The sequence below is a fragment of the Giraffa tippelskirchi genome, chromosome 10 (genome assembly GCF_054371585.1).
Source record: "Giraffa tippelskirchi isolate mGirTip1 chromosome 10, T2T-mGirTip1v1.2.pri, whole genome shotgun sequence".
In the NCBI taxonomy this organism is placed as follows: domain Eukaryota; kingdom Metazoa; phylum Chordata; class Mammalia; order Artiodactyla; family Giraffidae; genus Giraffa; species Giraffa tippelskirchi.
The window spans coordinates 52,715,703-52,732,256 of NC_137284.1; the positions used below are offsets into that span (position 1 = coordinate 52,715,703).

At 42.2% G+C, this 16,554-nt stretch overlaps 1 protein-coding gene across 14 annotated transcripts in view; it reads left to right on the top strand.

Annotated features, from left to right (window-relative positions):
- COBL (cordon-bleu WH2 repeat protein) overlaps window positions 1-16,554 on the top strand; it is a 318,704-nt gene that overhangs the window by 242,951 nt on the left and 59,199 nt on the right. Inside the window, exon 8 of one of the 14 annotated variants that reach the window (XM_081534559.1) lies at window positions 3,289-5,728. The exons of the other annotated variants lie outside the window; for them this stretch is intronic. Within the exon in view, the coding sequence (XP_081390685.1) occupies window positions 3,289-3,332 (44 nt within the window). The 3' untranslated portion in view covers window positions 3,333-5,728. Of the gene's footprint in view, window positions 1-3,288; window positions 5,729-16,554 lie in introns of those variants that run through there. 14 annotated transcript variants of the gene reach the window in all.

Sequence of the window (16,554 nt, forward strand, 5' to 3'; positions counted from 1 at the left end):
ATCTTGTTTGTCATGGAAGCACCCTTGAAACCCTACGGGGGTGGATTCAGAGCAAGCCCAGGAAAGCACTCTTGCCCTTCTGTGTTTACTGGCGGCTTTCCTTCCTGTGGCAAGAGGACCAGTCACAGCACTGCCCCTGCTGCCACGGGAAAGGGCCCAGCATCCAGGGAGACAGGAACCGGGTGGTAAGCAAGTGACCTTCTCATCAGAGGAAGGAAGTCAGTGACTGTGGGAGCAAAGTCTGTCCCTGCTCAGAATATATTTTTAAAATGGGTGGAAATTGTAGCCTGTTATTATGGAAACTTGAAAAGCAATAAATCTATCCAGTGTGAACTAGACTGAGTACTACTTAGAAACAAAGCAATAAGAATCATGATAGAGTTATACAGTGTTTAAAAAAAAATAAAACCCTGTGAAATTATTTCCTTTTGCTAACTACCTTTTAGTCCTTTATTTCCAAGCTATGTCCCTGACTTAGAGGATTGAAGAACTTAGTGACAACTCAGGGAAGCCCAAGTGTGCACTAGACCCAGCTCATGCCATCTAGCTGGTGAGAGCAGATTGTTGAGATTTTAAAAGTTTTGCAAGCCAATTGTTAAATAAGTGAAAGTGAAAGTCCCTCAGTCATGTCTGACTCTTTGCGACCCCATGGACTACATAGTGCATGGAATTCTCCAGGCTAGAATACTGGAGTGGATAGCCTTTCCCTTCTCCAGGGGATCTTCCCAACCCAGGGGTCAAACCGGTGTCTCTTCCATTGCAAGTGGATTCTTTACCAGCTGAGCTACTTAAGGAAGCCTGTTGTTAAATAAAACAATTATTAAAAGGTATAATAGGTAAGCTTGCAAATAAATAATATTAAAAACAAAGGTACATATTAAAAACTCAGCACTTTCTAATTATTTTACTAATGTTTACTATTTCTGTGTTCTTGAGGTTATGTACATTGAATCAATATGATTTAATATGATAATAGTGAAAATGCTATATGACAGCACACGTCTTCCCAACACCACATTCAGTGACTGTAAGACCTGGAAATCAACCAAGGAAGGAGCATTTATACCATGGACATTGGCAGAGGTTATATTTCAGGGCTGGATTTATTGTCTGTTAATTGTTCAGGCATACAATGTAACCCTGGGTAATGTTAATAATGCAGATTAATTATAAAAACATATCAAGCCAATGCATTGTGAAAAGTACCCCCCCAAAAAAAAAAACCTGAAGAATGATTCTTCCATTTTTCAAAAACCATTATTCAGCTCAGCAAAGTCATTCATGTGATGGACAAAGAAGTCAAGTTCTTCATGGTTTCATGTTCATCTTACTCCTTAACATAAAATGATTAATCCACACTGGTGTCAAAAGTACATGTGTTTGTCAAAGGTAAGCTGGCTATAGGTAAAATAATTTGGCCAAAAATAATAAAAGAGTTCTGTGTGTACTAATTGGTCATATAAAATTTACAACAAAGACTGTTGTAGATTTTATTATTACTTATAAATTTTGTGCTACCCATTCTTTATATCAGTGAAATATCGGTCTGTCTGTCCCTTTTCCTTTTTCCAGAAGAGAGCTGGTGACTAACCATTTATCAGCCTCCCACCACAAAGCAATAACAAATATAAATAGGAAATGCTGAAAAGAAGTAAAATAATTTAGCTAAGAAAATCGATGGCAACATTATCTTTGATTTTCTAAGTCACTGCTGTGAGTTGACACAAACAATCAAACAGGTGTTTGTGTCTCTCAGAGGTTTAATTTGCAGCCTAAGTTCAGGTTGGCTGTAAAAAACAACTTGTTAACGTCAAGAGTTATGAGAACTTCTTTCTAGGTTCACATAAATTTAAGTTCTTCCTGGAAGTAAGAAACAGCTTGATTTTTTAAGAATGGTTCAAGATTCTTATTTAATATCATTATTGTATTTGATTAGTTAAAATGTGAGTAGGAATTATAAGCCCATCATTTCCTTACTGACAGTAGTCTTCTGAATTGTCTTACAGATTTTTGCTGAGATGCTGTGCGTTTAGGCACAGCCATTCTGTTTTAGTCCCTAACCCTTGAGGCCTTCAGGGCCTTAAAGATTCTCCATGCTGTGGCCCTTCATCAGACAGTCAGTCTCTCACTAGGGAAACTAGCAAGACCCGGAAGAAGTTTCATCCTTGAAAACAGTGGTCAGCAGGCACATGCCATTGATGGTCTTTCTCCAGCCCAGTAAACCAATCAGTATTTTCTGAATTCATGCTTGAGCCCTGCTTAGCATCAGCATTATCAAGGTTTGATTGATTGATCTGCAGTTGAGGGCATTGGTTTGCAATATTATCTCTTTTTTCCCTGGAGTTCTGAAAGCAACTGAGACTTCTTTCCAGGAGGTAAAAATGGATTTTGCCTACCAGCTGGTCACTGTCTCTGCCTGCAAGGACTTTCAGGTTTCTGATCAAATCCAAATCATTTTATTAGACAACCTCAAAGACAGGAGTGAGTGTAGTGCTGCTGATATAACTCTTCCAGGGGGCAGAATCGGGTGTGTTGGATCAATAGGCCCTTTGAACAGCTGACACAGAGAGAGACTGGAAGGAAGTGGATGATACTCATGAACTTGCATACAAAACAGAAATAGACCCGCAGACATAGAAAACAGATTTGGGGTTCCCAAAGGAGAAGGGGGTAGGTATAAGGAGTTTAAGATTAACATGTACACAGTACTATAAATAAAATCCATAACCAACAGGGACCTGCTATATAGCACGGGGAGCTAACTATACTCAGTATTTTGTAATAACCTATAAGGGAAAAGAATCTGAAAAATAGATAGGTATGTATTATAACTGAGGGCTTCCCTGTGGCTCAGATGGTAAAGAATCTGCTCGCAATACAGGAGACCCAGGTTCGATCCTGGGTTGGAAGGATCCCCTGGAGAAGGGAATGGCTATCCACTCGAGTATTCTTGCCTGGAGAATCCCATGTACAGAGGAGCCTGGTGGGCTGCAGCCCATGGGGTCACAAAGAGTCAGACACAATGTAACAATTAACACAAACAGCATGTATAACTGAACCACTATGTTGTATGCCTGAAACTAATACAACATTGTAATTCAACTTTACTTCAATAAAGAAAATATGTTTTGAAAGCAAGAAAGAAAGTAGAGGAAACAATAATGACGTGGTTTGCTGACACCTCACTCTCTATGCAGTGCTCACTCTCCAGGGCCTTGGTGATGCTGAGAAGGCGACCTTTGTTTTGGCAGTTTGTGTTCATGTTTCACCCTTTATTTTCCCCCACAGTTTATTGCTGTGCATCATTCCCTACCCATGCCAAGCACTTCTGATGGACGGCCCCTCCCTGGAGCTCCGTGCCTCTGACTTTTCCCTCTGCCTCTGCTGTCCTGACTCTGATTCTCCTGTCGACCTTCCATCTGTCCGCATAAAAGGGCTCATTTGTACACTTGCAACTCACTTTCCTTAGAATTGACATATAAGTGCATAAACAACAGAAATTTGTTTGAGGTTTATATTTCCTTGTAGGAGTAAAGAGTTTTATATGTAAATTCTAGGTTGATAATTTTCTGTCTGAAATTCCTCTTTCACTGATACATGGATATGTTTTTATGAAGAATATTGATTTATTTGAATTCATTATTAATTCCTACTTTTCTTGTTTGATATTTGGATGCAAAATTTCTTCTCCACTTTCCTTTCAGCAAGATGGTGTCCATAAATTGACCAGTGAGGGCAGTGTGGATAGAAATGAAATAGTCTATCTTCCTGGTAAAAAGAAGTGCCGCTCATGAACTATAAATATAACCTGTAGGGATTCACAACTCATGACCTATAGAAGATATTGTGTCTCATTTCATCTGTTCATGAGGCGTGCAGTCATTCAACCATTGATTCACCTGACTTGGGTACTCACTTGATGCTAGGAGGCTTTGGGAACTGTTAGACTGAGTAGCAAATGACCTCTACCCATAAGCCATTTCTGACTATGGCTCCCCACGGGAAAAGAGGTAGCAATGGTGCCACTTGATAAATGCTGGGGGAGGTTTGCACAAGTGGGATTAGGCCCGGGGTGTAGCTGCCAGGTCCACGTAGGGGTGTTGCCTGCTCTTCCTAGAGACTGAGGTCCTTCTCACATCTTGAGAAAATCCATGAGTCACCTCAGCAGTCCTAAGACAGAGCAGGTGAAAATACTCATGTGAAGACTTAGGATTTAGGAAAAAAGGCTTGCAGTGGTAAATTTTTATTATTGTGCAAAGATACATTTGAATTGGAGAGGCTTGTCACATTTCCCTCCAAAAGATTTTTTAAACATTATTCTCAAAGTAAGAAAAAAAAATCAGAAAGTGTTTTTTACTTAAATAACTGTTGTCTGCTTGATCACAATGAGAATGGTGGCGATAATGTAAGAATTATTGCAGCTGACATTGGTAGAACCAATAAAGAAATATAAGCTACAGCTTCTAGAAATATATAGCTAGAGCTATGTATAACCAATCTAGTGCCACATGTTGGTGGGAAAAACACAAAGTTACAGATGTTACTCACAAGGAAACACAACAAGTTAGAAAGTGCTTTTATTTGCATTGAAATAAAGAACTTTTGTCTGATAAGTAGCAGTCATTTGACCTCAAATCATTAATTGGAAAAGTCTAAACAAGAAAAGGTTTATGACCCAGACACTGAAGATTGTAGAAGATTGTATGTAATTACAGCCATAAGCATTTGTGTAAGAAGTAGCTATTATTGCTGAAGAAAGATAGCAGTAGGAAATCTTAAAGCCAAAAGTTAGGAGAAGAACAGGGTAAAGTTATATTAATAATATTGTTCACAGAATTACTGGTTAGGGGGACAGAAAGTATATACAAAAATGTATCAAAGTCTATGAAAAACAGAGGACACAGATGTTGGGGGTGGAGAGGAACAAACTGAATGAAAAAGACCAAATTACATGACAAATCAAATTCGACCAGAGCACCGCAGATGTCCTGGGTCACGAATCTGGCCAAAGACACGGATGACTGACAATACCTCCGGGATCTCGATTGCCAAGGTGCCTCTCACACAGCTGGGTAAAATTCAGGGCAATTCGATGAACAATTTTAGAGATCCATGTGTGTCATGACACTGTGCTTACCAAGTATCAGAAACTTCTAGGAACCAGACAAATTCATTTGGTTAAATATTTTTTTCTCAGGGCAGTTGCATTTCAGAGAGGTTTTCATTTCTGACTCAACCCAGAATTCATCCCGCTTTGTGGATCATCTCTTCTCCTTATAAGCCAACAGGAGATTTGTCTGTTTCTTTTCTCCATGCTGTTACACATACTATCAAGAGTTAAACTCACAGAAAAACAGATTGGTGGGGATTCACAGTTTCTAACCAGAGAGACATAAATCAAGCAGCCCTTCTGACAAGCCTTGATTAGCTGTGCCCAGGGATGCCCTGAGGCATATTAGCCCTATAACAAGTGCTACGGCAAACAAAAATTAACTTTATGTTATTTTTCAATTGCAGTGGGAGTAATTCTTCCATTTTCACTGCAGAGACAGTGTCAGCAGTGTGCGGTGGAACAGCCATGACTTCTAAACTGCTGCACAGTTTAGATGAAATGTTTTCCATCTTACTTCACTGGTATTTGTGACCTTCGCCTATGAAAATTCAGAGACTATTTTCTGGTGAATAAATTGCTCCTAGTACTGTAGATGAAACAATTCGGAGAATCTTACTACTGTTTCCTCACTGGTATTTTATTTTCTCACCCATTTTAATCAATCACACATTACATCTGTGTTTCCAAGGCTTATCAACTGCTAATTTTCACAGTTCCCATGTTAATTTGGATCCATCATATGATACTGTTTGTTCACAACTTGCACAACTTGTGTTGTCTGATCCAAAATATGTCCATATGCAGACTGACATTTTCCATGGCAAAACAAACTTTTATGTGATGGGGTAGGATTGCATCTTCCAAATATTTTGAGAGGGGGTGAGAGCCCCTCTGCACAAGTATTGAAGGCACCTTGAGCCAGCACAATCAATTGCCTAGAAATTAATCCACTCTCAGAGTACTCACTTATTTCCCCTCTGAATTGTGTGTGTACACGTGTGCATGCGTGCAGGCATATGCGTGTGTTTTAACTATTTCATCATTCACATCCAAGGAATGTAGAGCAGGAGAAAAACTCAAAATAGTTTGCTTCTTATTCATTGCCATGGTAAAGCAACAACAAGCAAACTTCAAATACTTGGGTGAAAATGAAGGTCCAAATCTGAGATGAAATGGGACTTGGAGTTCTCTGCGGGCTGAGTCCCTGGGCTTGCCTTGTCATCAATAGCAACACAGAACTGGTGACCCTTCTATCAAAAATTCTGCCCATAAAATTGTGAGATTAAATTTATCCTCACTTTCTATGTTTATTCCGCCCTTAAATGCTTTATATAATCCTTCTTTTACCTTCTTCTTAAGAAAATAATAAACTTTTTATTACTATGAAGAAGCTGTGTAAAAGTCAGAAAGTTGTATCTGCCTCCAGGAAAGAAAACAAATGCCCTTCAGTAAAGAAAAAAAATTTAAAAAACAGCAACAGAGAGATGAGAACAATTGAGATTATTTAGGCTGGCTACATTGTTTCCAGAGTGATAAGTCTGCGCTCCACTTTTGAGGGAGGAAAGTAACCCAACCTGTAACCTAAGTCAGAATGCAATAGCCAGTGCATATCATACTTCTTTCTTTGGCATTAGAGGAACTGGGATTGAAGAGAAAATAGATCCTTGTATGTTTCATATGAGTCGGCTCAGTTCAGTCACTCAGTTGTGTCCAACTCTTTGCCACCCCATGGACTGCAGCACGCCAGGCTTCCCTGTCCAACACCAACTCCCAAAGCTTGCTCAAACTCATGTCCATCAAGTTGGTGATGCCATCCAACCACCTCATCCTCTGTCATCCCCTTCTCCTCTTGCTTTCAGTCTTTCCCAGCATCAGGGTCTTTTCCAAGGAGTCAGTTCTTTGCATCAGGTAGCCAAAGTATTGGAGTTTCAGCTTCAGCATCAGTCCTTCCAATGAATATTCTGGACTGATAATTAGGAATATAAAGCCTTCCTAATAGCGCAGATCCTAAACCAATGGCACATGGCCATGTCCGACCCACAGATATATCCTCCTTGCCAGTATTAAGTCAGATTGGCCTTGAACTTCCATCCCCTCTGCATTGAGTAAGAACACTCATGCCCTTAGGGCCCAGAGCTTCCCAGCACTGTGCCCCACCCTCTACCCCCAAGGCCCAATGCCTAAAAATCACTTTGCTATGGCTATTCTTGGACTATGTTTTTTCCAACAGGAGAATGAAGGGGAAAATGATGAAGTCTTAACCATCAGGCTGCTGATAATAAGTGGACGAAAGTGGGAAAATGGAGCATAAATCTCTAGGGCTGCAGTTTCAAAGGAAAAGAGATAAAGCCCAATTCTGACTGAAAGTAAGGACTATTCACACCTCTGGCTGGTTCCTCTCATGGAAGTTTCTCTGTAATCCCTGGAGCATTTGATGTATGGCTTCTATCTCAGTCTTTTCTTCCCACCCCTCCCCTCAGTCCTCTCGTAAAGTGTGAAAGTTGCCAACCCTGTGGACACTGATCCCATGGACTATACAGTCCATAGAATTCTCCAGGCCAGAACACTGGAGTGGGTAGCCTTTCTCTTCTCCAGGGGATCTTCCCAACCCAAGGATCGAACACAGGTCTCCTGTATTGCAGGTGGATTCTTTACCAACTGAGCCACCAGGGAAGCCAAAGAATACTGGAGTGGGTAGCCTATCCCTTCTCTAGCAGATCTTCCTGGCCCAGGAATCGAACTGGGGTCTTCTGCCTTGCAGGCAGATTGTTTACCAACTGCGCTACTGGGGAAGCCCCAGTCCTCTCTTAGGCAAGCCTCAAATCTGCACCCACAGAGCCAGGAAGAGGGTGCCCGGGGGGCAGGAGTGGGGGTGTCTGCCTTGTGCATGTCCCTCTCCACCCCATCCCATCACAGCTGTTGTACAGGTAAGACCAGGATGAGACCCCGCTGAGGGCAGCAGGTGCCAAGCCTGAATGTCCACTCCCTGGACAAATGCCCTGCTTTAGAGCCCCTGGGGCTCCAGGACAGAAATACATGAAGACTGAATTCATTAAGCTCCATGAATATTAAATAATAGTGAGTGGTTTTAAATTGAGATTTTTTTCCTCTTTAGTAGTAGGTTGTAAGCCTCTTTTTACTATTGCAAGTTGAAGTATAGGAATCAAATGGATGGGAATTAGCAGTTTTTATTTTGTTTTTTCTTTTAAGAGCATTAGCAATATATAAGGCTTCCCTGGTGGCTCAGATGGTAAAGAATCTGCCTGAAATGTGGGAGACCTGGGTTTGATCCCTGGGTCGAGAAGATCCCCTGGAGGAGGGCACAGCAACCCACTCCAGTATTCTTGCCTGGAGAATGCGCATGGACAGAGGAGCCTGGTAGGCTACAGTCCAGGGGGTCACAAAGAGTCAGACATGACTGAGCAACCAAGCACACATCACACAGTGATATATAATTGGAACACACAATTCCTACCTATGGGTAAAGAAAGTATGTCCTTTGATAAGTGTTGACACTTATGAACACCCATCACTACACCAAGATGGTAAAAATATGCGACCCCCTCAGAAGTTTCCTTGTGTCACTATGTAATCATGTTTAGTGTGTTTGTGCCTTCAGTTCAGTTCAGTCTCTCAGTTGTGTCCAACTCTTTGCGACTCCATGGAATGCAGCACGCCAGGCCTCCCTGTTCATCACCAACTCCCAGAGCTTACTCAAACTCGTGTCCATTAAGTCAGTAATGCCACCCAACCATCTCATCCTCTGTCGTCCCCTTCTTCTCCTGCCCCCAATCCTTCCCAGCATCAGGGTCTTTTCAAATGAGTCAGCTCTTTGTGTCAGGTTTCTAAAGTATTGGAGTTTCAACATCAGTCCTTCCAATGAACACCCAGGACCGACCTCCTTTAGGATGGACTGGTTGGATCTCCTTGCCGTACAAGGGACTCTCAAGAGTCTTCTCCAACACCACAGTTCAAAAGCATCAATTCTTCTGCGCTCAGCTTTCTTTATAGTCCAACTCTCACATCCTTACATGACCACTGGAAAAACCATAGCCTTGACTATACGAACCTTTGTTGGCAAAGTAATGTCTCTGCTTTTTAATAAGCTATCTAGGTTGGTCATAACTTTCCTTCCAAGGAGTAAGTGTCTTTTAATTTCATGGCTGAAATCACCATCTGCAATGATTTTGGAGCCCAAAATAATAAAGTTGGCCACTATTTCCACTGTTTGCCCATCTATCTGCCATGAAATGAGGGGACTGGATGCCATGATCTTAGTTTTCTGAATGTTGAGCTTTAAGCCAACTTTTTCATTCTCCTCTTTCACTTTCATCAAGAGGCTCTTTAGTTCTTCTTCACTTTCTGCCATAAGGGTGGTGTCATCTGCATATCTGAGGTTATTGATATTTCTCCCGGCAATCTTGATTCCAGCTTGTGCTTCCTCCAGCCCAGCGTTTCTCATGATGTACTCTGCATATAAGTTAAATAAGCAGGGTGACAATATACAGCCTTGACGTACTCCTTTTCCTATTTGGAACCAGTCTATTGTTCCATGTCCAGTTCTAACTGTTGCTTCGTGACCTGCATACAGGTTTCTCAAGAGGCAGGTCAGGTGGGCTGGTATTCCCATCTCTTTCAGAATTTTGCACAGTTTATTATGATCCACACAGTCAAAGGCTTTTGCATAGTCAATAAAAATCCTCAGTTATCCCATGTGGACAATATAGCACAAGGGAGCAGCAGCCCCTGGTGCTTCTTCCCTCATATCCATGCCTGTCTGGCTTCAGGGCAGTCTGACTCCCCTGGGGAGGTTGCCCATGCAGGGGGCTAAGTTTCACTGACCCCCACCCCCAGGAGGGGACGGGCTGAACAACCCCCTGCACAGTGTGTGCATAAACTCCTTCCGCTTTACCGCCACGTCTGGGGTTAGTGATGTTGCTATATCCTTATTTTATGATGCAAAACCCAGGCACAGAAAGATGACGTGTCTGAGGCCACAGGCAAGAGTGGGTTAATCTTAAGGCAAGACTTGAAGTCTGGTGGTCAGGTCTGCGAGTCCACAGAGGCCTGCAGGACCTGCTGTTTGCTCTCAGGTGGCGGTCTCCTCTCTTTCTAGAACCACTCCTGCCCCCCACACACATAAGGCCAACAGCTACAAGCTCAGCTGTTTTTTAAAACCTCAGATGAGAACACAGGCCAGGCTGCACAAAGCTCAGAAGATGGGCAGGCAGAGTGTGGGCAGTTCGTGTTAGTGGCTGTCGAGCCCTGGAGATGCTGGAGGTGCCAGAGATTCAGCGTTTCCTTCCCCAGGATGGGGGTCCAGCCCGTCAGTCAACTCAGGCTGCATCACCAACCCCCACAACCCTCGGGGCCTAAATGCACACGAGATGTTTGTTTCTCATCATCCTGCAGGCTGGACATCTGAGGTCAAGGTGACAGCAGGGCTAGCTTCCTGGGAAGCCTCCCGCCTTGGCGGGCAGACACCGCCTGCCTGCCAAGCCCTCACGAGGTGTTTCCTCTGTGTGCCCCCACCCCAGTGTCTCTTCCTCTTCCTATAGGGATATCAGTCACACTGAATTGAGACCCATCCTTGTGGCCCCTCTTTAACTTAACCACTTCTTTAAAGATGGTATTCCAATACAGTCACATTCTGAGGGACAGATGGTTGTCAGGATGTCAACATATGAATTTGGGGATCACCACTCAGCCCACAGCAGCTGGTGGTGTTTTGCCCCGGTTTTCTGATGGGATGACAGGGGCTGCGGAGCCCGTGCCAGGCCTGCAGCAGCGGTGCAGGGAAGCGCCCAGGCTCCAGCCCCAGGCTGGGTCCTGCCACGGGCCCGTCTAGCCACTGTTATTAGTGATTGTCCCCAGAGCCGGCCATGGCCCGTGCTGCCCGCAGGCTGTCTATGCACGTGTGTCCTGTCTCTGCCCTGACTTTGAATTCCATCCCCTGCAGTTGTCAGGTGTCTGCAGCCCTGCTCAGACTCTTGCACTTGACTCTGAGCATCTGTACAAAGGCACAGCCCGGCTCAGAGTCCTGGTGAGACCTTCCACCACGTAAGGGCCAGGCTGCAGTTTTCCCTGCAGTCCCAACATCTCATGTCCTCATCCTTTTCCTCCTGCTCCTCGATCCTCTCAGCCTTCTCCTGGCTCTTTTAAGCATTTGTGAATGTGTGTGCCCACAGACACTACACATGCGCACACACACATACAACCCGTCTTGTCGCTTAGTCACCTTGAAAAACATCAGAGCTTTGCAGATAATTCATGATAAACTCAGTATGTCAATTTAGGCTTCCATGTATGTGTCGGCCTGCTGTGAAGACATTCTGTGTGTGTTCCCTTCCAAAAGTTGCTCCCAAAATCAGCGTTGTTCACGTGGTTCTATATGATGGATTGGATCACTGTCAAAAGTTCCCATGTTGTCAGTGGCTCCCGGGGAAACAGGGCTCCCTTGTTAACCAGGGAGCTAATGGGCTGGGCAGCAGGCTTTCCTGGCAAGAGGACCAGGCTCTGTTCTCAGGCCTGGCGGCCTCTGTGCTCTGCATGAATGGGTTTGATCTGCCTGTAAGGGGTTCTTCAGTTGTTTGAGTAAGCTGCTCAATCAGTCAGAAGGCTTTTTCTTTTTTAACTGTGCTTTAAAAAAAAAAAAAAAACTACAACATTTAACATGATTGCAATAATTTTTAAGTGTCCGGTTCAGTGACACGAAGTATCTGTGTGTTGTTGTGGAACAGATCTCCAGAGCTTCACCATCATGCGAGTCCAAAACTTCACACCAATTCAACATCAGCTCCCTCTACCCCTCACCCTGCTCCTGGCACCCACCATTCTGCTTTCTATCATCTTTCTACCATTTCTGCTTGCTGTCTATGTGAATTTGACCACTAAGAATGCCATGGGCTTTCCAAGTGGTGCTAGTGGTAAAGAACCCACCTGTCAATGCAGAAGACATAAGAAACAAGGGTTCAATCCCTGGGACGGGAAGATTCCCCTGGAGGAGGGCATGGCAACCCACTCCAGTTTTCTTGCCTGGAGAATCCCATGGACAGAGGAACCTGTCAGGCTATGGTCCATAGGGTAACAAAGAGTTGAACATGACAGAAGCAACTTAGCACGCACATGCAAGAATGCCATAAGAGCTGAATCACACACTATTTGTCTGTGACTTACTTATTTTCATTTAGCAAATTGTCCCCAAGCTTCATCCAATTTGTATCATGAGACAGGATTCCTTACCTTTTGAAGGCTGAATAATATCACATTATATGTATAAAGCGAGTTTTGTTTATCCATTCATCTGTCAGTAGGCATGGGGTTGCTTGGCTACTGTGAGTCCTGCTTCAGTGAACGTTGGGGTGCACATTTCACTTTAAGACCTTGCTGTCAGTTCTTTTGGATGTCATCCCAGAAGAGCATTGTTGGTGACTTATTTAGTATGCTTTTGCCTGTAGACAAAGCAACTCAAATTGGTTTAATTCACAAGGAAATGTATAGGTTCCTGCAAGACTAGAGGTTGAGCAGTCTTTTAACCCACACTCAGTCGCATAACAGCTCTGAACCAATCACTGTGGCCCAGGGAGTACCATGCACCCATTGCCTGAACATGGACCAATGGCTGGCAAGGAGGACGGAGTCCCCAGGTTTGATTGAACCATCAGGGGCCATCTCCCAGGAAATCTGGATGCTGAGGGAATCCAACCTGAAGTTGGATTCTAGCATGGGGTTAGGAGCAGAAAACAGAACTCGTGACCTTGGGCCACTTATCCACTTCTCTGGGTCTGAGTTTTTCCATTTTGATAGCACAGATGGTTTTCAGAATTACACACATGAGTACCTGTAAAGCATTTAGAACAACGGCCAACTCTCTGCAAATTTTAACTATTATGAAATTCACCAACGTTTCAGTGCAAGAGATTGTGCCTTAAAATCTTGATTTTTGCTTTTTCAGAAAACTTACAGGTGGCAACACTAGTGTTCATCGTGAAAGAAACTGTGGGACTCAGCAGGCGCTGCCCATTTTAGAGGAATGTAGACTGTCCTTCCCACACTGACCCCCACACCTGGCCTCACATCCATCTCTCGCAGACATCCCTTGGCCCTTGTAAACATGTCCATTTGGGTCAGCCTGGAAAGATGAAACAACTTAAGCCCTCATTTTTTTTTTTTTTCTTTTCTTTTTTATTTATTTATTTATTTATTTATTTATTTATTTCTATAAATTTATTTATTTTAGTTGGGGGCTAATTACTTTACAATATTGTAATAGTTTTTGCCATACATTGACATGAATCAGCCATGGGTTTACATGTGTTCCCCCTCCCGGACCCCCCACCCACCTCCCTCCCCATCCCATCCTTCTGGATCATCCCATTGCCCCGGCCCTGAGCCCTTGTCACATGCATCGAACATGGAATGGTGCTCTGTTTCACATATGACAATACACATGTCTCAATGCCATTCTCCCAGAACGTCCCACCCTCACCTTCTCCCTCAGAGTCCATAAAAATTGTTCCATGCATCTGTGTCTCTTATTCTGTCTCGCATATAGGGTTATCGTTACCATCTTTCAAATTCCATATATATGCATTAGTATACTGTATTGTTGTTTTTCTTTCTGGCTTACTTCACTCTGTATAATGGGCTCCAGTTTCATCCATCTCAGTAGAACCGATTCAAATGTATTTTTTTTAATGGCTGAGTAATATTCCATTGTGTATATGTACCACAGCTTCCTTATCCATTCGTCTGCTGATGGACATCTAGGTTGCTTCCATGTCCTGGCTATTGTAAACAGTGCTGCGATGAACATTGGGGTACACGCGTCTCTTTCAATTCTGGTTTCCTCGGTGTATATGCCCAGCAGTGGGATTGCTGGGTCATATGGCAGTTCTATTCCCAGTTTTTTAAGGAATCTCCACACTGTTCTCCATAGTGGCTGTACTAGTTTGCATTCCCACCAACAGTGTAAGAGGGTTCCCTTTTCTCCACACCCTCTCCAGCATTTATTGCTTGTAGACTTTTGGATAGCAGCCATTCTGACTGGTGTGAAATGATACCTCATTGTGGTTTTGATTTGCATTTCTCTAATAATGAGTGATGTTGAGCATCTTTTCATGTGTTTGTTAGCCATCTGTATGTCTTCTTTGGAGAAATGTCTGTTTAGTTCTTTGGCCCATTTTTTGATTGGGTCATTTATTTTTCGGGAATTCAGCTGCAGAAGTTGCTTGTATATTTTTGAGATTAATTGTTTGTCTGTTGCTTCATTTGCTATTATTTTCTCCCATTCTGAAGGCTGTCTTTTCACCTTGTTTATAGTTTCCTTTGTTGTGCAAAAGCTTTTAATTTTAATTAGGTCCCATTTGTTTATTTTTGCTTTTATTTCCAATATTCTGGGAGGTGTGTCATGGAGGATCCTGCTGTGATTTATGTCGGAGAGTGTTTTGCCTATGTTTTCCTCTAGGAGTTTTATTGTTTCTGGTCTTACGTTTAGATCTTTAATCCATTTTGAGTTTATTTTTGTGTACGGTGTTAGGAAGTGTTCTAGTTTCATTCTTTTACAAGTGGTTGACCAGTTTTCCCAGCACCACTTGTTAAAGAGATTGTCTTTTCTCCATTGTATATTCTTGCCTCCTTTGTCGAAGATAAGGTGTCCATATGTGCGTGGGTTTATCTCTGGGCTTTCTATTTTGTTCCATTGATCTATATTTCTATCTTTGTGCCAATACCATACTGTCTTGATGACTGTGGCTTTGTAGTAGAGCCTGAAGTCAGGCAGGTTGATTCCTCCAGTTCCATTCTTCTTCCTCAAGATTGCTTTGGCTATTCGAGGTTTCTTATATTTCCATACAAATTGTGAGATGATTTGTTCTAGTTCTGTGAAAAATACCATTGGTAGCTTGATAGGGATTGCATTGAATCTGTAGATTGCTTTGGGTAGAATACTCATTTTCACTATATTAATTCTTCCAATCCATGAACACGGTATATTTCTCCATCTGTTTGTGTCCTCTTTGATTTCTTTCATCAGTGTTTTATAGTTTTCTATATATAAGTCTTTTGTTTCTTTAGGTAGATATATTCCTAAGTATTTTATTCTTTTTGATGCAATGGTGAATGGTATTGTTTCCTTAATTTCTCTTTCTGTTTTCTCATTATTGGAGTATAGGAATGCAAGGGATTTCTGTGTGTTAATTTTATATCCTGCAACTTTACTATATTCATTGATCAACTCTAGTAATTTTCTAGTAGAGTCTTTAGGGTTTTCTATGTAGAGGATCATGTCATCTGCAAACAGTGAGAGTTTTACTTCTTCTTTTCCTATCTGTATTCCTTTTATTTCTTTTTCAGCTCTGATTGCTGTGGCCAAAACTTCCAAAACTATGTTGAATAGTAGTGGTGAAAGTGGGCATCCTTGCCTTGTTCCTGACTTTAGGGGAAATGCTTTCAATTTTTCACCATTGAGGATAATGTTTGCTGTGGGTTTGTCATATATAGCTTTTATTGTGTTGAGATATGTTCCTTCTATTCCTGCTTTCTGGAGGGTTTTGATCATAAATGGATGCTGAATTTTGTCAAAGGCTTTTTCTGCATCTATTGAGATAACCATATGGTTTTTTTCTTTCAATTTGTTAATGTGGTGTATTGCATTGATTGATTTGCGGATGTTAAAAAAACCTTGCATTCCTGGGATAAAGCCCACTTGGTCATGATGTATGATCTTTTTAATATGATGTTGGATTCTGTTTGCTAGAATTTTATTAAGGATTTTTGCATCTATGTTCATCAGTGATATTGGCCTGTAGTTTTCCTTTTTTGTGACATCTTTGTCTGGTTTTGGAATTAGGGTGATGGTGGCCTCATAGAATGAGTTTGGAAGTTTACCATCTTCTGCAATTTTCTGGAAGAGTTTGAGTAGGATAGGTGTTAGCTCTTCTCTAAATTTTTGGTAGAATTCCGCTGTGAAGCCGTCTGGTCCTGGGCTTTTGTTTGCTGGAAGATTTCTGATTACAGTTTCGATTTCCGTGCTTGTGATGGGTCTGTTAAGATCTTCTATTTCTTCCTGGTTCAGTTTTGGAAAGTTATACTTTTCTAAGAATTTGTCCATTTCTTCCAAGTTGTCCATTTTATTGGCATATAGCTGTTGGTAGTAGTCTCTTATGATCCTTTGTATTTCTGTGGAGTCTGTTGTGATCTCTCCATTTTCATTTCTAATTTTGTTGATCTGATTCTTCTCCCTTTGTTTCTTGATGAGTCTGGCTAATGGCTTATCAATTTTGTTTATCTTCTCGAAAAACCAGCTTTTAGTTTTGTTGATTTTTGCTATGGTCTCTTTTGTTTCTTTTGCATTTATTTCTGCCCTAATTTTTAAGATTTCTTTCCTTCTACTGACCCTGGGGTTTTTCATTTCTTCCTTCTCTAGTTGCTTTAGGTGTAGA